At 44.6% G+C, this 22,563-nt stretch overlaps 1 protein-coding gene across 1 annotated transcript in view; it reads right to left on the bottom strand.

The window, feature by feature from the left end:
• Window positions 1–4,094: 4,094 nt before the first annotated feature.
• Window positions 4,095–22,563, bottom strand: part of LOC120023517 (peroxidasin-like) — an 85,982-nt gene continuing 67,513 nt past the window's right edge. Inside the window, exons 15-23 of the mRNA XM_038967542.1 lie at window positions 21,870–22,027; window positions 19,831–20,837; window positions 19,160–19,656; window positions 18,921–19,055; window positions 18,560–18,768; window positions 8,854–8,968; window positions 8,541–8,673; window positions 7,417–7,530; window positions 4,095–6,833 (exon numbers count right to left, since the gene is read on the bottom strand). Coding sequence (XP_038823470.1) covers window positions 6,663–6,833; window positions 7,417–7,530; window positions 8,541–8,673; window positions 8,854–8,968; window positions 18,560–18,768; window positions 18,921–19,055; window positions 19,160–19,656; window positions 19,831–20,837; window positions 21,870–22,027 — 2,539 coding nt within the window. The 3' untranslated portion in view covers window positions 4,095–6,662. The remainder of the gene's footprint in view (window positions 6,834–7,416; window positions 7,531–8,540; window positions 8,674–8,853; window positions 8,969–18,559; window positions 18,769–18,920; window positions 19,056–19,159; window positions 19,657–19,830; window positions 20,838–21,869; window positions 22,028–22,563) is intronic.

Genomic DNA, 22,563 nt, shown 5'->3' with positions numbered 1-22,563 from the left:
CAAGCTTGTGTTATCATACCCACAAAGGCTCGAGGCTGTAATTGCTGCCAAAGGTGCTTCAACAAAGTACTGAGTAAAGGGTGTGAATACTTATTTAAATGTGATATTTCAGTTTTTTATTTTTACAACATTTGCAAAAACAGCGTTTTTGCTTTGTCATTATGGGGTATTGTGTGTAGATTGATGAGGGAAAAAACTATTTCATCCATTTTAGAATAAGGCTGTAAAGTAACAAAATGTGGAAAAGGTCAAGGGGTCTGAATACTTTTCGAATGTACTGTATATTTAAAACCAAATACTTTTAGACTTTTACTGAAGTAGTATTTACGGGGTGACTTTCACTTTTACTGTTGTCATTTTCTATTAAGGTATCTTTACTTTTACTCAAGTATGACAATTGGGTACTTTTTCCACCACTGCCTATACTGTACATACATGTACATACTTCAGAAGGGTTGCGTGCCATTTTGAAAAAGGCTTCCACTGGATGACAACCAATCATATACCCCACTTCTTTGAAGCTTACAGCAGGACCCAGAGTTCTCCCTTTCATCTTGTCAGAAAATTTAATTGACGTTCCAGGGGAGAGGGAGGGAGGGGGAAAACTGCCACCTTGGCCAGAGAGAATGCAACACAGAAACAGAGTCTTCCAAATGAAATTCCAGGTATTGACTAAGAAAGTAGAGTAGAGACAGTGGAGACCAGGGTCTGTGCAGCTGCATGTTGGGGAGGGTCTGTAGGTCTGTCTGTCTGCTTCACACCGTCTGCCTATGTCTGGACTGGAGGAGGACCTGGAACACCTACAGCACTTCTTCACTTACATAATCACACCACGTCCACCCTCTTGCTTCCCTCAAAAGTCAACACTGGGCTTTCGCTCAACGCTGAGCGGCCAGGAGAGAGGCTTCAGTGCAAGCAAGGAGCAAGGAGCAAGGAGATACCTGAAAGAATAGACTATGAAGGGAAATGGGAGAGAAAGACTACACCCCCAATCCTCCCTCCAACATGCCCTCTAGGGTTCTCCCTATCTGATGACTACCTCTGAGGACGTCACCCCAGGCCGGCCGTGGAGTGGTGATTCCATGTTGTTATGGTGATAATAGCTTTTCCTGACTGGGAAGAGGAGGCCTTTTATCTGGCCCGCCACTGGAAACCTCATTTCCACCTCCAATTTCCTTCCTCACATTCCTCCCTCCAGTCTCCCTGACTGCGAGAGGAGCTTCCACCAGAGGTAGGACAAGGATGAGACCCTCTGACAAGCGGTCAGGAATAGAGAGAAAGAAGGAGGAATGGAAAGAGAAAAAAAGAGATTGACAATTGGAGAAGGAGAGAAAGACAGGGAGTGAGAGGAGAAAGAGGGGCCACCCGGTTCAGACAAGCCTCAGAGAAAAGCCAGAAGTGGACACCAAGCAGACTGCTGCATGTCAAGACAGGAGCTTGTTTGATTAATACTCCGTCATGGTTCAGCATCATGGAGAACTTTTCATTCACTCACTACTTTCTCATTATGAATAAATTGTAATCCCAATGTACACTACTGTTCAAAAGTTTGGGGTCACTTAGAAATGTCCTTTAAAATAACATCAAATTGATCAGAAATAATGTACGGTGTAGACATTGTTAATGTTGTATATGACTATTGTAGCTGGAAACGGAAGATTTTTAATGGAATATCTACATAGGCGTACAGAGGCCCATTATCAGCAACCATCACTCCTGTGTTCCAATGGCACGTTGTGTTAGCTAATCCAGGTTTATCATTTTAAAAGGCTAATTAATCATTAGAAAACCCTTTTGCAATTATGTTAGCACAGCTGAAAACTGCTGTGCTGATTGAAGAAGCAATAAATCTGGCCTTCTTTAGACTAGTTGAGTATCTGGAGCATCAGCATTTTTGGGTTCGATTACAGGCTCAAAATGGCCAGAAACAAATAACTTTCTTCGGAAACTCGTCAGTCTATTCTTGTTCTGAGAAATGAAGGCTATTCCATGTGAGAAATTGCCAAGAAACTAAAGATCTCGTACAACGCTGTGTACTACTCCCTTCACAGAACAGCGCAAACTGGCTCTAACCAGAATAGAAAAAGGAGTGGGAGGCCCCTGTGCACAACTGAGCAAGAGGACAAGTACATTAGAGTGTCTAGTTTGAGAAACAGATGCCTCACAAGTCCTCAACTGGCAGCTTCATTAAATAGTACCCTCTAAACACCAGTCTCAACGTCAACAGTGAAGAGGCGACTCCGGGATGCTGGCCTTCTAGGTAGTTGCAAAGAAAAAGCCATATCTCAGACTGGCCAATAAAAAGAAAAGATTAAGATGGGCAAAATAACACAGACACTGGACAGAGGAGGATTGGCAAAAAGTGTTATGGACAAACAAATCTAAGTTTGAGGTGTTCGGATCACAAAGAAGAACATTCGTGAGACGCAGAAAAAATGAAAATATACTAGAGGATTGCTTGGCGCCATCTGTCAAGCATGGTGGAGGCAATGTGATGGTCTGGGGGTGCTTTGGTGGTGGCAAAGTGGGTGATTTGTACAGGGTAAAAGGGATCTTGAAGAAGGAAGGCAATCACTCCATTTTGCAACGCCATGCCATACCCTGTGGACGGCACTTAATTGGAGTCAATTTCCTCCTACAACAGGACAATGACCCAAAGCACAGCTCCAAACTACGCAATAACTATTTAGGGAAGAAGCAGTCAGCTGGTATTCTGTCTACAATGGAGTGGCCAGCACAGTCACCAGATCTCAACACCATTGAGTTTGACCGTATGGTACATAAGAAGTGCCCATCAAGCCAATCCAACTTGTGGGAGATACTTCAGGAAGCATGGGGTGAAATCTCTTCAGATTACCTCAACATATTGACAACTAGGATGCCAAAGGTCTGCAAGGCTGTAATTGCTGCAAATGGAGGATTCTTTGACGAAAGCAAAGTTTGAAGGACACAATTATTATTTCAACTAAAAATCATTATTTATAACCTTGTCAACGTCTTGACTAAATTTCCTATTAATTTTGCAACTCATTTCATGTACGTTTTCATGGAAAACAAGGACATTTCTAAGTGACCCCAAACTTTTGAACAGTAGTGTAGGACTATTTGTTCCAGGGTTTCAGAAGGTAATCCAGGGACAGACTCCTGAAGACATAATCCAGAGACAATGGTTGGGATATCTTTGTAAGAGCTACAATAAATCATTTCATCAGACATCCTACTTGAAAATAAAAGTCCTTTCAAGTGAACACTTTGGTTGAAAAGATCCCGTTCATTTTTACCCGAGGTACATCTGAGACAGGCTTTTCCTCACAAAAACATTCAAAAAGCACCCATGGCATGATGATGATGCATAACAGTACTAATGTTTGAGGATCAATGGAAGAGACGTCATTCAGTAAACACCAGCTGTCTCCTGTTTGGTTAACAAAGCTTTCTGATGCTTGTTGGTCTGTTTACAACACATCTGTGCACCACACAAAGGGAGGGGGAACAATTTACAATGAGGATGTGACTAAATCTATAATTACATCAGGTATCAAAAGGCATTGTTCGTTCCCACACAAGAGTAAAGCTGGTCAGGGAAAACAAATGTCCCTATAGATGAGGTAACCAAAGACGTTGGTAGGTCCCAAAACAGAACATTTCTATCATTCTACAGACCAATCTAGAGAGAAATGAAGCACAGCCATTCTCCAACTAGTAAACCCACAGTACATATGGGTCTGTTTAACTCCACTATGCCACAACACAGATACCCACAGACAGATTTCCCTTAGTCACACAGGGGATAGGGTTTCCACGACAACAAGTATTCATTAAACACGACTTACTTTTGTTGTCCATTCAAGTCTAAAATCCATATCACAACAGACCCTGAGGAATGGCTATATACAGTAGAACAGTACAGGATTGCGAGCATTGGGGAAAAACTGGGTCAGGTCACATCTGTTTTAAGACATACAACTCGATTATCAATCTTCTTTACGCGAGGCAGTATTGTACATGTTTACCCATACGGAGACTGTTTGGAAACATATCTAAAGGGAGAAGCAGCATCCACTCGGGAAATAACAGGCCAGACACAAACATTGTGGTTGTGTATTTCAAATGTGGCCTATTTTTATTATTATTATTATTGTAGAGGCGTACATTACAGTGCAAACAATTCTTTGGCAAACTTACAATACAATTGTCAGATAGGTATCCACTTTGACCACTGACGTTGGGACAGTGTAGGTGAAGCATGTTCAGTCTGGTAGAGCAGTGCATTCCGTTGACAGTGGTGGGTTTGGGGAACAAAAGAGAGACCACTAAGATGAGGGGTTAGAATGAAAATAAAAAGGGAGCCAAACCCTGGGAGTTCACGCATACACATTCACACACACACTGTACAGACACACACACTGGAGCAGGAGTAAAAACAATGGTACCGCAAAGGCAATGACAGGGAGGAGAAAATAAAAGGTTAAACACTGAAGGAGATGAAACTGTATAGGTCTACAACACAAAAGCAGGAAATATCCATGTGGTTTGATACCAATGTGCCAACATTGCTATGAGGCTCCACCACCATCACATGATTGCTTTGACATTCTTGGAGAAACCCCAAACACCTCCAGCATACTGTACATACTGTATCGGATTTCTGGGACATTCTGAGCACATCACCATGACAACACAAAGATAATGCAGAAGATAACTATGAATCACTGTTTGAGCAGAGTGGACCAGCACAAGGGGCTGAGTGACTGGTATTTGGGCCTGTATGTGTGTGTGTCTGTCAGCGGGACACACTCAGTTGGCTGATTACTAACAATAGACAGCCTCCAGAAATAAAGCAGCGCCAGATATTTGATTGGCATCCTCTCCCGTTCCCCCTCCCCTCCCATCTGGCTTCCATTAGATAGAAGTGGGGGTCAGAGAGGTCAAAGTCTGCGCCTCGCACACCCGGCCAAATGACGTCACCTCCATCTCCATCGTCTCCCAGGAACCTAAGAGATGAAAGCCAGGCGAGGTTTATCACCCGCGTTAACACTAAAGAGACGCTCCGAGGAGCCGTCAGAAAGAACGGATGATTGGTCACACACACACACACACACACACACACACACACACACACACACACACACACACACACACACACACACACACACACACACACACACACACACACACACACACACACACACACACACACACACACACACACACACACTCTCCAGCACACAGAGGAGAATGGTTACAACATCATATTGACTGAGTGCTTGGGAATGGGAAAGGAATGCATGTATGTGAGCGTCCTTCTGTAAACTGGAGCTGAAAAGCTGTGGGTTTGGTTATGAGAGCACCAGATAGTTAAAGTAAAGTGGTATGGCTGCAGTCCTACAATGTCTACGTTTGAGTATGGGTTAATGCTGGACAGAGGGGTGGATGGGACAACTAGGGGTAAGACTGAGAATACTGCTGTGGTAGGTTTGCAGTAGGCACTGAGGGATTAGGCAAACTGAAAATGTCGGGACAAAAACTACTACATCTCTACAGTGGTAACAAATGGCTTTTCACTGCTTTTACAACATGGGAGTGTGAAAAAAGCATTACATCTTGAGAGATAAAAATGCATTATGCCTTCCAGTAAGAAGTGGTTAGGCCAAAAGAGAACATCCCGCCTCAAACCCAACCCCAAGCCGCAGTTCCAACCAACATCCCTCAAGTTGATAAAAGTGTTGACATGGCCTTGAGGAGATAACATATCTAAATACCAGATGTTATTTAGTTCACCAACAGTTGCCATTGGAGACAGATGTGATAACAAGGTAATAATCAGTAGACATCTTTGCATTACAAAAGTTTTTGTAGGGCTTCACATTATCTTCATATGTAAGCAGGTGATACAAAAGGGAGAAATACATACCGGTATTTAGAATATGTTATAGAGCACCATAAACATTTTGTAAAAGCGGAAGTAATTTTGTACATAAAATGTATTTCGAGCAAATAAAAAAATGTTATCTCAAATGCGATTTTTTTTTAAAGATGAGAAGGCACATAATGAGTGTATATGTTGCTTTGCATATTGTTAAAAAACAAACAAAACAAAAACAATACTTTGACGTTTTTAGTGACTAAATCGTTAAGATAAAGGGGACAAATAGCACCAGTTTTTTTTCGGCATCTCTAACCTGAGAAAGCTTTGTGAGACAACATGGCCGACCTACTTCCCCTTCCTGCGCGGCTGCAGTGCCATTCCCTCCTCTTCACACCACACATGTGTTTCAGCCATTTTGTGGGGCCTTCAAATGCAGTGGTGGGGTAACACTTCAGATCAGAGACTATCTGAGGCCCTGTTTGGGAGGCCCCGGGCCAGGAAGGGAGGTTGTCCATCTGTCCATCCATCCAATTATTCATCCAGCCATTCATCGTTCCAGAAGGAAGCAGATTAATAGTGACTGCTCTCCCGTTGCCAGTGGATTTGAAACCAAGCCTCCAGCAGTTAGTTGGCCATGGAGACATGACAATCAAAATCAATAAAAAAAAATTATTTATGATTTTTGTAAAAAAAAAAAGATTAAAAAACGAGGCAATTGGGTGCAGGTGGCTGTAAAGTAAGCACACCATCAGGGTCTCTCCCTCTGTGTGTTTACACGGTGGCCCCTGAGACGTTATACATGCTGGTGGCTACCCGGTGCCTGTTTCCCTGTCTGGGTATGGCTGTTGCTGGCCGCTCCCTCTCCCTGGTTGTGACACACGGGGCAGCATGCTCCTTTTAGCTTCACAGGCCCCTGGCACTCCACCGGCGGACACGACTCCACCAAACACGTCACCTGGGCACCCTGGAGTGAGGGAAGAAAAAAAGAGATAGAGGGAGAGAGAGTGAGGGAAAGAGGGAGAGAAATAGAGAGGGGGACCGTCAGGTTTGGCATGAGAGACCTTCCCCTCTGCCAACGGTTAGAACAGTGAGAGACGAGAGAGTCATGGAGATAAAGAGATCAAATGAGTTGGTCAAGCAGAAAGGTGACATATTGTACATGGGTCTGCCGTGCCAGAAGGTTGGTACTGCCAAAAGGTAGAGAGAGAGGATGTAATGCTGGCCAATGGCGCCAGACAAGGACAGAACAGGACAGGTGTATTCTGGCACTGGCATGGTGCTGAGCGGAGTGGTGCTGGCACTGTCAAACTAATCAGCTAGCCCAACTCCGGACAGTGTAAAAAGGTGTGGGAAGAGGCCCCGAATGGCAAACAGGCCTGATAAACTGGGTGTGAATGTGAAAAGTGAATATACTGTACACATCGCACTGTGTGCCTGTTGAGGAGTGGGTGGTGAATAGACTGTGGTTGTGCAAGTCTGTGTGTAGTGTGCACTTGTGTGTGTGGTCTGTATGGACACATACAGTATGTGTGTGTGTGTGTACATACTTTGCACTCGCATGTGGAACATGGATCATTCTTCCACCTCTCTCCGTCCGATCGCTCACGACCCGCCGCATCAGTGCAGTCTGTCTTACTCAGACGAGCTTCTAGTCGTTTAATCTGCACAGACAGACAGGGACAGGAGGGGTAAATGGAGATGAAGAAAAGGAGGTATGGAGAGCCAGGTTAGACTATTTTATAAACTAGGTGGTTTGAGTTCTGAATTCTGATTGGCTGAAAGCCATGGTATATCAGACCATATACCACGGCTATAACAAAACATTTAGTTTTACAGATCCAATTACGTTGGTAACCAGTTTATAATAGCAATAACGCTCCTCAGGGGTTTCTGATATATGGAGACTATACCACGGCTAAAGGCTGTGTCCAGGCACTCCGCATTGCGTCATCCCTAAGAACAGCCCTTAGCCGTGTTATATTGGCCATATACCACACCTCCTCTGGCCTTACTGCTTTAGTAATGCACCCCATGAGGCCCGTGATGCCATCTTTCTCAGCTAACTGAAGAGCAGAGCGCCACACAAAGCACGTACACACACATGTACACACACACAGCCCACGTCTTTCCTGTAATACGAGTCACGCGAACAACCTAGATTTATTTAACCATCGACTTACAATTAATACCCTTCCCTTAGCATTGAAAGACCTAGGCAGCACACAGAGGGGCCAAAGCTGGGACTCAGGGCCCAGTCTGTTTAAATCCTCTATACCGCTGAGGACTTAATCAAAGCCATGTTAGCCTACAGCACCGTTAGTTCCCCTTCATCCCACCCCAGTGTGCTACATGCTATATGATCATCTACCCTCAGGCAGCATATCACATTCAATCTGGGGATATTGAAAATAGGCTAATAATAATATTGGAACAGTGTCTGGATTCTACACGGTTCTGTATGGGTTCTACCTGTAAGAGCCTGAGCTGAACATGTCTGGACTTGCAGTGTAAAGGAAGGAGGGAAATAAGCACTCAAATCACTACCCCAAAAATACCTGTTGTTGCTATTTGAATGCGTGCTGAGCAGCCAGAAAGAAATTGGGGTAACACTCAAGTTGTGAGGAACAAACCCAGCTGATGTAGCCTGTGTGCAGTATACAACTGCTCTCACCTGCTTTCGTAAACTTGTGATTGTCTTCTGCATGTCTACGACAAAGTCTTGGAAGTCATTCAGCGAGGGTTCAGTGCTTTGTTGTGAGGTGAGGGTGACATTCACAAGATTTTCAGTAGCGTCTTCAGCTGGGCTGGAATGTAAGAAAACACATCCCAAAATTCAGCACAACCTTATTATAGCATAACTTTGTAAGTTATAATGGTTTTAGTCACCACAGTTGTTAGCTATGACGCAGAATGGTTATCACATCCAAGGAACTTAATGTAGTCAGAGAACGACAAGGTACCAAGCAAGTAGCATTAGTAGTTACCTGATGTTCTGCTGTATGCTGTTGGCAGGCTTCTTCTCTGCAGAGCTCTGATCCACTGACCTGCGCCCTCTGAAATGGTAGGACAGGGCGTTGAACTGACCCTTGGTCCTGCAGTCTGGGGGATGGGGTGGTACAACAACTCACAATTTAGACAACGGGGCATATCAGGAAACTCAGATTGCATAAAGACCAATGCGTTAAAGCCCAGGGCCCATGCACTGTGCAGTCTTAGCTGTGATGTGATCACTGATGCTGGTAAGGGTGGTAGCTGAAGTGTCTCTGCTTATAGTCTCTCACTTACACCTTAGTACAGTGTGGTGGGTGGTAGGTGGGGGAATCTTCCCTGAATACACAACACTTCATCTGCCAGTCCCCTTTCATCACACTTCAAAGAGCTGATCTGAGAGCAGGGCTAATGAGAGGCCACCCTTCCACACACGGCCATTCAGACTGGTCCCAGAACAGATAATACACTCGTCTCACCAGCCCTCAAACACATACACACCTTATAGACGGGTTGCCTGACAAAGTCACGAAAATGTTAAGCTCGCATCGCAGGGGTAGAAGGCCGCAGAGGTGGGACAAGGTCCGAGTCTCAAGTCGAGTCCCAAGTAGAACAGGTCAAGACTGGAGTCAAGTCCAAGTCGTGCATTCTAACAGCAAGTTAAGTCCAGTCAGAAGTTTTCAAGTCCAGTAAAAAAAAAGATATACGTGCAATGACTTCAAATACAAATCTTTGTCTATTTATTGAGGCTACCAGACAGCCCTTTTCATTATTTTGTCCTCAACACCTTTGGATTATGTAATTGTAAAATATAGACCTTGCTGTGGTAAGGGCCTGTAATCAGCAGAAGGCAGGGCAGGTTGAAGTGCTGAGTGTAGATTTATTTCCAGGTCTTGGTGATCCAATGGTGAAAGTGTCATATTATCCAAAATATACAAGTAGATTTACTAAATATTCACGGATATACACGGGCAACAGCCCAAAATAAATAACCTCTGTGTCAGGCTTAACCTGTCCTATCTGAACGGACACAGGTAGAGGGGGAGAGTATACAGCCTTACTTTGGCCCCCAGGACCATACAATTACCCAATTGGCAATTACAACGAATAAACTGATTCTACAATATAAAAGGCAATTTCCACATCCATTGTTACAATGGTACATTTGTCTTTAATCCGACTTAATGAGTGCTAATGATATTTCAACACCATGCATACATGGAACAATAATGTTCTCTTATTCAACGTTCTGACTCCAAAGCGTGGAGCGCAGGCCACGTAGCCTATTTCTATGCACACTGAGGCGCGGGGGCTACTATAGCAACATCGTCTAGAATATAGGACACAGACACATGGAACTCCGACATAATCAGGGAAATATGAATACAGGAAATGTTACATTGAATTAAATAAACAGAACTTCTACCCCATGAGTCTTGCGAACGTTCATGTGCACTATAAACGTCGCGCCCACTCAGAGCAGGGTAACAAATGGATGGCTAAATGAAAATGTATTGTAGACCTATCAAACATGAAACAGAAATGTCTACCTGTTGCAATAAATGGTACGGGATGGAATGATGACACGATAGCAATTACTGTAGTATTATATATAATATAGATTTACCACATAGGGCCTATGCATTTAAACGTGTGAAAGCAATATCAAACATTTCAACAAAATCTAAAAATAACTCCACTGGCGTGAGTTTGGAGAGCGCAAGTGAAGAGCCGCGCCTATGGTGCATCTTCACCAAAGTAATAATTAATTTTAATAACAAATTCCAAATATGAAGCTTTTAAGTATATAATCGATTTCAAGCAATTGTTACATACCAAAAGACCAGTAGGCCAAAGCTAGCAATTGTTGCCCCATTGCTGGTGGGCTTGCAGAGTAAACAGTTCATATTCTTGATCACCAAATATTTTGGAGCTGCATATTTATTTATTATGGCAATCCTCTCTCCCTGCAATTTGACGTTTGCGTTGCACCAGATCCTGTGCTGATTGACAGTTTGTTGGTCCAATCAGAGTGCCAAGTGTGTGTTTCACTAGCCAATCTGTTTAGATTTAGATGTTGGGCGATGCTGCGGCTACTGACTCAAAATGAGTGACAAAACATTGTTATGATTCTGATCAGATTGCTAGCAACAATGACAGGAAGCTGCCATGTGGGGAATCATAGGTGGCTTGTTTCAGTTAGTTGTATCTTGTTCTTGATACCATGTCTTGTTTAGAGGTCTTTTGAATGATACCATGTCTATGATAATATGGCAAAAATTCACTAGTTCGCAAACTAACAACTGTAGCAATGTATTTGAAAGACAAGTGCTTATTGTGAAAATGCATTTACTCTGTCCTCTTCTCCTCTGACCCTATCCAAGTCTGACCCTCTCCACTGACAGGATATTCACTGTTTATTAGCTCGTCTTTTCCCATGTTCATTTGTGAAGGCTAAATGAATCCCGGGTCAGATCCAAGAGAACAAAGGAAAACAATCTAAGGATAAGAGACACAGAGCGCCCTTTATTAAACCAGAGTCATATATTTCATCCCAAAATCATTAGGTCTGGCTCTTAAATTCTCAAGGGGAATAATCTGAGCTCATAGCAAGAACTGATTAAACTAGTTGGCTGTTGTCCAATGCTGATTTGATACAGTCATAATGGCATTCTTGACTTGATTTCTGACATTTGATCATTTCACTATTACTTGATGAATTATCATTTTACAGTCTACATGTTTCAAGCAAACCAACAACAAACCAAACCTGTCTAAATGACTACCGCCCCGTAGCACTCACATCTGTAGCCATGAAAGGCTTTTAGGCTAGTCATGGCTCACATTAATACCATCATCCCAGAAATCCTGGACCCACTCCAATTCACATACTGCCCCAACAGATCCACAAATGACGCAATCTCTATTGCAGTGGTTCCCAAACTTTTTCACTCACCCCTTCCAGCATTGGGGAACATCCCCTTATTTCCTGTAATTCTACACATTTTGTCATGGGGTGCAGAGAAAATGTTGCAGTTTTAAAGCTAATTGTCTTGTAATTCTATACATTTTGCCATGTTTAATTTATATTCATATGATATTTGAGTGACTCAAACATTAGAACAAAATCTATGGGCTAAAAAACCTGGCAAAAAAACCTGAGCTGACAGTTGCTCCTGACATTTCTGACAAGTTATACTGTAGCTCTCTAAGGTCTGCAATGACTAACAAGAGGAAAACTGATGATGCACTACCCAATTTCAAAATTGCACCTTGTACATTCTACTATTACAACTTTCAAGAGTAATTTGAAAGCTGGACTGAGTTCCTTTTTGGGGGGGACGGACGGACGACAGGTTTTTTAAATATTAGCAAATTTATTAAAATAAAAAAACAGAAATACTTTATTTAGATAAGTATTCAGACCCTTTGCTATGAGATTCGAAATTGAGCTCAGGTGCATCCTGTTTCCACTGATCATCCTTGAGATGTTTCTACAACTTGATTGGAGTCCATCTGTGGTAAATTCAATTGATTGGACATGATTTGGAAAAGCACACACCTGTCTATATAAGGTCCCACAGTTGACAGTGCATGTCAGAGCAAAAACCAAGCCATGAGGTCAAAGGAATTGTCTGTAGAGCTCTGAAACAGGATTGTGTAGGCACATATCTGGGGAAGGCTACTAAAACATTTCTGCAACATTGAAGGTCCCCAAGAACACAGTGACCTCCATCATTCTTAAATGGAAGAAGTTGGAACCACCAAGAATCTTCCTAGAGCTGGTCTCCCAGCAAAACTGAGCAATCGGGGGAGAAGGGCCTTGGTCAGAGAGGTGACCAAGAACCCAATGGTCACTCTGACAGAGCTCCAGAGTTCTCTGTGGAGATGGGAGAAGCTTCCAGAAGGACAACCATCTCTGCAGTACTCCACCAATCAGGCCTTTATGGTAGAGTGGCCAGACGAAAGCCACTCCTCTGTAAAAGGCACATGACAGCCCGCTTGGAGTTTGCCAAAAGGCACCTAAAGACTCTCAGACCATGAGAAACAAGATTCTCTGGTCTGATGGAACCAAGATTGAACTCTTTGGCCTGAATGTCAAGCGTCACGTCTGGAGGAAAGAAAATTCACCTTCCAACAGGACAACGACCCTAAGCACACATCCAAGACAACGCAGGGGTGGCTTTGGGATAAGTCTTTGAATGTCCTTGACTGGCCCAGCCAGAGCCCAGACTTGAACCAAATCAAACATCTCTGGAGACCTGAAAATAGCTGTTCAGTGACACTCCCCATCCAACCTGACAGAGCTCGAGAGGATCTGCAGAGAAGAATCGGAGAAACTCCCCAAATACAGGTGTGCCAAGATTGTTGCGTCAAACTCAAGAAGACTGGAGGCTGTAATCGCTGCCAAAGGTGCTTCAACAAAGTACTGAGTGAAGGGTCAGAATACTTATGTAAATGTGAAATAGCCAAATGTACACATTATTTTGTATATACTATATATACAAAATAATGTGTACATTCGGCTATTTCACATTTCAGATCACTGGGGCCGAACTCCCTGTCATCCAGGACCTCTACACCAGGCGGTGTTAGAGGAAGGCCCTAAAAATTGTCAAAGGCTCCAGCCATCCAAGTCATAGACTGTTCTCTCTGCTACCGCACGGCAAGCGGTACCAGAGTTTGAGACTAAAAGGCTCCCGAACAGCTTCCACCCGCAAGCCATAAGACTGCTGAGCAGTTAATCAACTGGCTACCTGGACTATTTACATTGACCCCATTTTGTAAAAAAAATGTTGTTGTTCTTTTTTTGCACTGACTCAATGCACACTCACTAGACTCTATCCACACACTCACAGATACAACACTGACACTCCAAAAGACACACGCTAACACACACACGCTAACACACACACACATATTGACGCCACACACACACACACACACACACACACACACACACACACACACACACACACACACACACACACACACACACACACACACACACACACACACACACTACATACGCTCACACACACGCACACATATTGATGCCACACACACACACACACACACACACACACACACACACACACACACACACACACACACACTCACACACACACACACACACACACGCACACACACACACACTTCATACTCTGTTTATTATCTATCCTGATTGCCTAGTCCCTTTTACCCCTACCTACATGTACATGCTCTATTACCTAATTTACCTCAACTACCTGGTACCCCTGCACACTGACTCTGTATTGTTTCTCCTTGTATCTAGCCTCGCTATTGTTCTTTTATTGCGTTACTATTTCCTTACTTGTTTTTTTTGCAAATATTTTTCTTACTTTTTAACTCTACATTAATGGGAATGGGCTCGTAAATAAGCATTTACGGTATTCGGCGCCTGTGACCAATAAAATGTGATTTACCAAAGGGTGGAGGAAGAGTGGGGTGAAACATTCCCCACATTAACATTTTTTGTCATTTAACAGACACTCTTTTCCAGAGCCATTTACAGTAGTGAGTGGATACATTTTATGAACGTGTCCCCTGTGGGAATTGAACCAACAACCCTGGCGTTGCAAGCACCATGCTTTACCAACTGAGCCACACGGGACCAGCACACCATAGTATCCACCTGAATACAAATGTTTTTTTTAACTCAGTGCAACTCATGCCTTCATCCAACATATTCAAATGATCCAAAGGAAAATGCACGGCGACTGGAGTGTGTCTCACAGTAGTGAGTAAATAGCTTATTATGTGTAATAGCCTACTGCTCACAGAAGTCCTGTATTCTCACCCAGCCACCCAGAATAAGATGCTCAGAGTCATCCACTCAGGGGTTCATTGGAGGGAACATTCAGCTGCTCTCCAAATATGAAAACCTCTTCTGCACCCCAGACACTACTACCGCATGCTTTGGCAAATTCAGTAAATTGGTGAATTGGCTGCGCTGCTCGTACATCTGACGACACGTTAACCAAACAATGTGGATGAAGCGAGACAAACTCCCACTGAAAGCTCTCAAACGTGTACCTACTGTCATCCCATTGTATCCTGCTGGGTTAGTAAATGAAATCCTAGGATAGAATGAACAACATCAGGGCTTTAACTCTCAATATAATCTCTAGCCCCTACAATCACACGGTAATATCTCAAAAAAATCCTGGCTATGTAACAGCAGTTCTGGGGTCAGATGGTAATAGGGTACAACAGAAGAGGTAGCTGATTCTCTTCATCTCTCAAGACAAACACTACCAAAATCAGCTAAATAACCCATTGCATTTACTCTAATGTTGATTAAAGGTACATTTGAGCCACTCATCAATTCAAAAGATACCCAAGCCCTGCCCTAGTCAATGCCCAGTTTCACTGTGAGAAGATGAAGCCTGGAGACATGTTAATTATTTCATCTCTTCACTATTTTATCTTGCTTGATGTTTTCACATGACAGCAGTCATACAGATAGCACTGTCAGACAAATGCACAAAGTCAAACTTTTGTAAATGCTGTTTAAAACACTGTGGGGTACTGACCAATGATTACACACAAAGCCCAATCAGGTGCCTCCTAATCGAATGTTAGCACAACATGACAGAGAACTGGACCCTTGTCCTGCTGCTTCTGACTACACATTCCACAGAACTAAACGTCCGAACATTGACACTGTGTAGCCCTGAGTACCAGTCTTGGTGGTGTTCTTTATTTGCCACAGTCCACAAGTGTGTAACACAGCATCAACACAACCGAGCCCAGAGACTCCCAATTCCCACAGATCGCTACATTGGAACAAAGCCACATAGAAAGACAATACACTAGAGCTGTGTTCGAAATACCCATACTAACATACTGTATACTACATACTTAATGAGTATATACTACATACAGTATATCATATACTATTAGTTAATTTAAGTATACTGTAAACTAACAGTATCCTTTCAGTTGAGCCTACTAGCTCATCGCCTGTCTACCGGAAATTGATGCTGTTGCTATCGTTAGGATCTGATTTTCAGAGTACAAACTCAACGGATACTATGAAAGATTTAAACCACGTTTATTCTGCTCAGAGGGTCAATTCAGCTGCATTAAACAAAAACATGGTTTCATCCGTGGTAGTATACATACCTCACTTTGGGTGGAGTCTCCTCGTTATCACTAAACATTGCATCATTATTGCTACGCAGGGAGCTGAGTGATCTGGGCCTTAAACGGTTCCTCCCCTTATCAGTACTGCTACATGTGATCATTTCCTCTGCACTCAGCCTCTCCCAAGCTTCATTATGGCACCCCTCATGTCTCTATTATACCTGATGATTAATAATATAAAAATCTCAGAAACCAAACCTATCACTATGCAACCTTGTGCTAGCTAGTTAGCATAACAAATGACTACTTAGATATTTTACGACTTCGGGTGTGTTCTTAAATTCAATCTGGAGTGCCAGAGTGCGCTCGTAAATTCAGAGCGTTGTCAGATTGTCAGTATGTAAATTCCGAGCGTTTCGCTGTCGGAGGGCACACTGGACGCTCAAGCCGAGGAGTAGTGTTGATTTGAGCGTTCTGACTTTACAAGCTAACGTTGGTTAGCTTGCTAGCTACTTCCAGGTACAAATGAACCACTCTGACCATCTTACTCGCCCTAGCAGAGCTGGTTAGGCAGTTTTCATGTTATCCAGAGCATTGGTGACTGTAACTGTGCTGCTGGCAACACTTTAATTACCCTTTTTTGCCAACGTTTACTGACACCGGCCAAATTCAACGGGTGTTTTAAACGCTCGTAAATTCATTATTCTGCACTCTGGTACACTCAGACGAAAGTGCTCTGAAATCGAGTGAATTTACGAAAGCACTCGAATGTCCATTGAGAACGCACAATGACTATACCATTTAGCTAAGTTAAGAATGATGGGAAAAATCTAATAAACGTTGGGTAGTTAGTTAGCCTATAGTTAATATACTGGCAAGTTTGATGCATAAGTAGCCAACTGCTGTAATGATATGCTATGTGGTTCATAAGGACAACGTACCTAACAATTTGTCAGCCAACATAACGTGTAAGGTAACTTATTTGAAAAGTCATTACTTTACTACATTGCTCAACATCTTCTTAACATTTGTCATAATTAGTTAAAGCAATTAATTTGTATCCACTCTTTTGTACTTCAGCTACATATTTTCCACCATTTTCTTCAAATCTGAAAATGATGTGAAGCCACGCCCATTTCCTGAAGAATTGCATTATGGGCCCTAAAGTACGGAAAAAGTGTCCTCTGCGCGTATAATTCATATTTTGGGGAATTTAGTATGACATACACTGAGCTTGGAGTCATTAAAACTAGTTTTTCAACCACTCCACAAATGTCTTGTTAAAACAAATTATAGTTTTGTCAAGTCGGTTAGGACATCTACTTTGTGCATGACGCAATTCATTTTTCCAACAATTGTTTACAGACAAATGATTTCACTTATAATTCACTGTATCACAATTCCAGTGGGTCAGAAGTTTACATACACTAAGTTGACTGTGCCTTTAAACAGCTTGGAAAATTCCAGAAAATTATGTCATGGCTTTAGAAGCTTCTGATAGGCTAATTGACATCATTTGAGTCAATTGGAGGTGTACCTGTGGATGTATTTCAAGGTCTACCTTCAAACTCAGTGCCTCTTTGCTTGACATCATGGGAAAATCAAAAGAAATCAGCCAAGACCTTAACATTTTAGACCTCCACAAGTCTGGTTCATCCTTGGGAGCAATTCCCAAACGCCTGAAGTTACCACGTTCATCTGTACAAACAATAGTACGCAAGTATAAACACAGTGGGACCACGCAGCCGTCATACCGCTCAGGAAGGAGATGCGTTCTGTCTCCTAAAGATGAACGTACTTTGGTGCGAAAACTGAAAATCATTCCCGGAACAACAGCAAAGGTACAAAAGTATCTATATCCACAGTAAAACGAGTCCTATATCGACATAACCTGAAAGGGCGCTCAGCAAGGAAGAAGCCACTGCTCCAAAACCGCCATAAAAAGCCAGACTACGATTTGCAACTGCACATGGAGACAAAGATCGTACTTTTTGGAGAAATGTCCTCTGGTCTGATGAAACAAAAATAAAACTGTTTGGTCATAATGACCATCGTTATGTTTGGAGGAAAAAGGGGGAGGCTTGCAAGCCGAGGAACACCATCTCAACCGTGAAGCACGGGGGTGGCAGCATCATGTTGTGGGGGTGCTTTGATGCAGGAGGGACTGGTGCACTTCACAAAATAGATGGCATCATAAGGAAGGAAAATTATGTGGATATATTGAAGCAACATCTCAAGACATCAGTCAGGAAGTTAAAGCTCGGTCGCAAATGGGTCTTCCAAATGGACAATGACCCCAAGCACACTTCCAAAGTTGTGGCAAAATGGCTTAAGGACAACAAAGTCAAGGTATTGGAGTGACCATTGGAGTGGCCAAGCCCTGACCTCAATCCTATAGAAAATTTGTGGGCAGAACTGAAAAAGCGTACACGTCACAATTCACGTCACAAATAGTATGGTAGTGCGGTTACTATGAGTATTCGAACACAGCTTATGTCTATGACAAAATGTAGTGGACTATCTAGGGAAGAAGAAGTCCTTCAAGACACAGCATCAATGTGAATAACGTGTTTTATATTCCATGTGACCCACCTTCGCAGCAGTCCTGCCACATGCGCAAGTCAATGTTGGGGATGTCATCACAGCTGCCGTATCCGTGGGGCAGCTCTGCCACGTTGAACACGTCCTGCTGGATACGGGTGATGTTGTCACCGTTGTCACACAGCACCCTTGTCAGAGACGCCTGCTTCAGCTGGGTCAGCTGGGCCGGGGTGAACACACCTGGGTTTTCATACCAAAACCTGGTAGCACCAGGAGGAGGGAAGGTTACACTAGTTATCTGTAAACACACCATAAATACAAAGGCTACCCTTCTGTAACTATCTCATCCTACTGAAAGGGAGGAAAAAAATTAATCTGACTAGAATTGGTAGCTGAGGGGATGTGAGCTCACCGGTCCCCGTCTCTAAGTCGTTTGAACTGGGCAGCCAGCAGACACATAAGGGTGGGCCCCAGCCGGCTCCCAGGAACTAGGTCCTCAGCCATCAGAGCAGGAAACAGGTCGATGTTCAGGGGAGTGCCGTATAGCCTGGAGAGAGAGAAAAATACAGATTGTTTTTGATAAGGTAATTCAGTAATTTAACCTTGATTTATCCAGGGGCGAGTTTCCTGAAAGCCTCATAGCTAACATACCTCTGTAGCTTCTCCCTGACTTGGGGGTTCTTGATCTCGTTCCTCAGGTCATCAAAGCTCTGTGCTGAGGTCAGGTTACAGAAGGTCCGGTAGTCATTGTAAGGCGGTATCCCGTGATCCCTTCCTCTCTGGATGTTCATGGCGGCCAGGTCCAGCGCCACGGAGTGGGCCATGGAGAACAGCCTCTCCGTCAGCTCCGTGTTCAACAGCTGGGTCGACACGCGCATCTTCCCCGCCACGCCGAACAGGCCCCGCAGCAGGGGGTCGATGCCCCCTTCGTTGACGATGCGGAAGGGAGAGAAGAAGGCGCGGTGTAGGGAGATGTGGCCCTGGGGGATGGGCTGGAAGTTCTCATCCAACCGGTACAGGATGGGGTTGATGAGGGTGTGTCCGAAGCGGAAGGCGGCCGTGGCGAAGGCGTTGAGGATGCCGGCGTTGACGTTGGGGTTGTAGCCGCGGTAGTCACCAATCAGCTTCATCCCAGCGTCACCCAGGACCTGAGGGAGGGGGTGAAATCATCATCATCATCAATATTACAGTCAACATCATACTTTTAATTACTTACAGACACAGTACCCTTCATCAATCTGAAGACCTTTCACAAAACCCTATGTTAGAGTATGAGAAAGAAGTAGATTTATATTATGAGAGAGAGAAGTGCAGGTTCTCACCTTGGGCAGCCAGTGGTTGTAGGTGATGTGCTGCATCTGTGCGCCAACTATCTTCCTTGCTTCGTGGTAGATGGTGTCGCCGTCCCAGTGTGGGTTGAGTCGGAGCAGCTCTGTAGCCACGCGGTTGTGTTCCCTGAACCACACTGTGTGCATGGATGTCAGACCCAGCTGCTCGTTGGCCCTGTGGTCTCCGGCCAGAAAGCAGGGGATGGGGCTCTCGTTCTCATCCCTCATACACTCTGTCGGGGGCCCCGTGGCGAAGGGTAGCAGGGGCTTCCCAGAGCGTTGGACAATGCCCTGCCTCAGCAGACCCCTCTGACTGGCCAGGTCGCGGACCTCCTCCGACTCGTGGCGTGAGCTGCCGTACACGTTGGACGCGTCGATGTATGACGTCAGCTGGTTGATCTGTTCCCGTGGAAACACGCTGTTCATGAGGAGGGACGTCATACCGCTGCCGCAGACGGGGCTGGAGCGTACGAAGAACATGCAGCGTGCTCCGCTGCGCGCCTGCCGAGGGTCCCCCGGGGGGAACTGGATGGGGAAGCAGGGGGCGTCGTTGGTGCACACGTCAGTGCACAGCTGGCCGTCGGAGAAACGTGACTGGCTGAGGGCGGCAACGGTGGAATCCAGATCGTGGTCCAGGAACTGCCCCCACTGCATCAGCATGTGGGTGTAGCGGTCGTCCGGGGTGACGGTCTCCGTGCCGATCATGGTGGTGGAGACGAGGCGGGGCAGGGGCAGGGCATGGCCGTGCTGCTGCCGGCCACTGGCGCCGCGTGGTAGGTTGAAGCCGTTGTCGTAGACCGACTTGAGGAGGCGCTGGAAGGCGGTGAGGGAGGCGCCCCACATGGGGTGCTGCAGGTTGTTGCAGGTGCCGTCGTGGCTGCGGTACTTCTGGTGGAAGCAGATGTCAGAACAGTTGTTGAAGCGGCGGTGGGCCGTGCAGCCTGATAGGTTGGCGATCACATCCAGGAAGTGAGGGGACACCAGGTCATTGTAGCGGAACGCTGGGGACGGAGGCAGGGAAAATAGGTTTTAGTCAGGTTATAAGGCTGTGTACTACACTGCTACATTAACGTTATAGTTCCAACTAACAGAGGAGACTGCTGATTGCAGCATGTAGGCTATTAATGTTTGCCCTGGCAATCTAAACCTGCATCCTGAGGGCACAGACTGGAGTTTTCCTCTGACATGTCCTGACTCGCTGGGACATGCCAGAGCTACAGCTCCAGTGTGTGTGTGTGTGTGTGTGTGTGAGGGGAGCCTTGTGTAGCTCAAATCAATGGGGAAAAGTGAGACTTCCTGTCAGCAGTCAGCTAGCGGAGCAAACAGCAACACCCACCACCACCCCTCCCATCGCCCACAAAATCCCACCTCTCTGGTCACTCACAGAATCGATCCAGCCATACACAACCTGCAGGGTAGCAGTGCTGGGGGTGTGCCAGGTCACATAGACATAAACCAAACAGGCTACATTGTTTTTGCTGACGGGCAAAAGTTAGGGGCCAGTGTAACAATGAACACTTGACTGTTGTCATAACCAGTGAAAACACTGTGCCTGCCTCTCTCTCTCTCTCTGTCTCTCTCATCTGATGCCTGTAGCACCACAGGGCCTTATGTCAGACAGTGTTCTCCACTAACTCATACAACTGGTCTATTGAGCCTGCATGGCTGTTAAACCTTAGCCACATTAACATGAGCATTTTATGTACCATAAATCCTTAATATGGAGGACCAGTCTCCTTGTTTGGGTCATTGGACACCTCATCTGGACCTGCCAAATCTGGGATGGCTTTCACCCGTGGCAACTGACCACATTCGGCTGCCATTATGCAGGATGACGCATGGGTAGTAAAATACTTTATGACCATCCAGTCAACTGCTCAGTGGTTATCTCACTGGCCCCGGGTCAGAAAGAGAAGAACATGTAATGTAGATGTCTAACACATTTATCTACATCCAGGGATGTTTTCAGAATCCAGCTAAAGTAGCACAGAGACGGTCATCTTAATTCCATAAGGCTATGTCTGTTGTCTTACCTGTACCATTGGTGTCGACCATGAGGCCTTGGTTGACGTGGTTCTGGATGAGGAGCAGGGTCTGCTCGAAGATCTCCCCCGCCCGAGCCTGCTCCACCGTGTAGGGGTCCCTGGGGTAACGGAATAGGGCGAGCAACTCGCCAGGGGTACGAGGATTTCTACATTGAGATGGGGAGAGAGGGGGAGAAAGAGACAAAGAGAGAGAGAGAGAGAGAGCGAGAGAGAGAGATTATTACAGTATCACTCACAATGGAGAACAAATAAAAGTCTGTTTACAGTAATGCTTCAATTATAGTTTTACAAAGTTATTATTTCTGAGTTGTTTGTCATATGCTGATTTCTGTGTATCCTGCGCCTGCAAGTCTTTAGGATAGAGACAAAGAGAGATGGAAATGTTGACATCCCTTCTTTTTTCTTGCCAGGGAAAACAACTCTAATCTGTCTAACAGGAGTGAATGGTGAAAACATCCTTCCTGATCCAAATGACATGAGCAGATGAAAGACTTCAGACAAGCCAATAAAACTCCTCTCAACACGCACATTCTCCTCACCGATAACAAACGGGTGGGAGTGAAAAAACTAAACACTAGCTAGCTGATCTCATAATCCATCTCAAGTGTAGGTGTGTGAATAAACCTGCTTTCACTTCCTTATATGGGCATCATATTTCTTTCATACCATCCCAATGACTGCA

Source organism: Salvelinus namaycush, chromosome 28 (assembly GCF_016432855.1).
Source record: "Salvelinus namaycush isolate Seneca chromosome 28, SaNama_1.0, whole genome shotgun sequence".
NCBI lineage: Eukaryota > Metazoa > Chordata > Actinopteri > Salmoniformes > Salmonidae > Salvelinus > Salvelinus namaycush.
The sequence above is the reverse complement of the archived record's forward strand: the minus strand, read 5'-3'. Positions and strand labels throughout refer to the sequence as shown.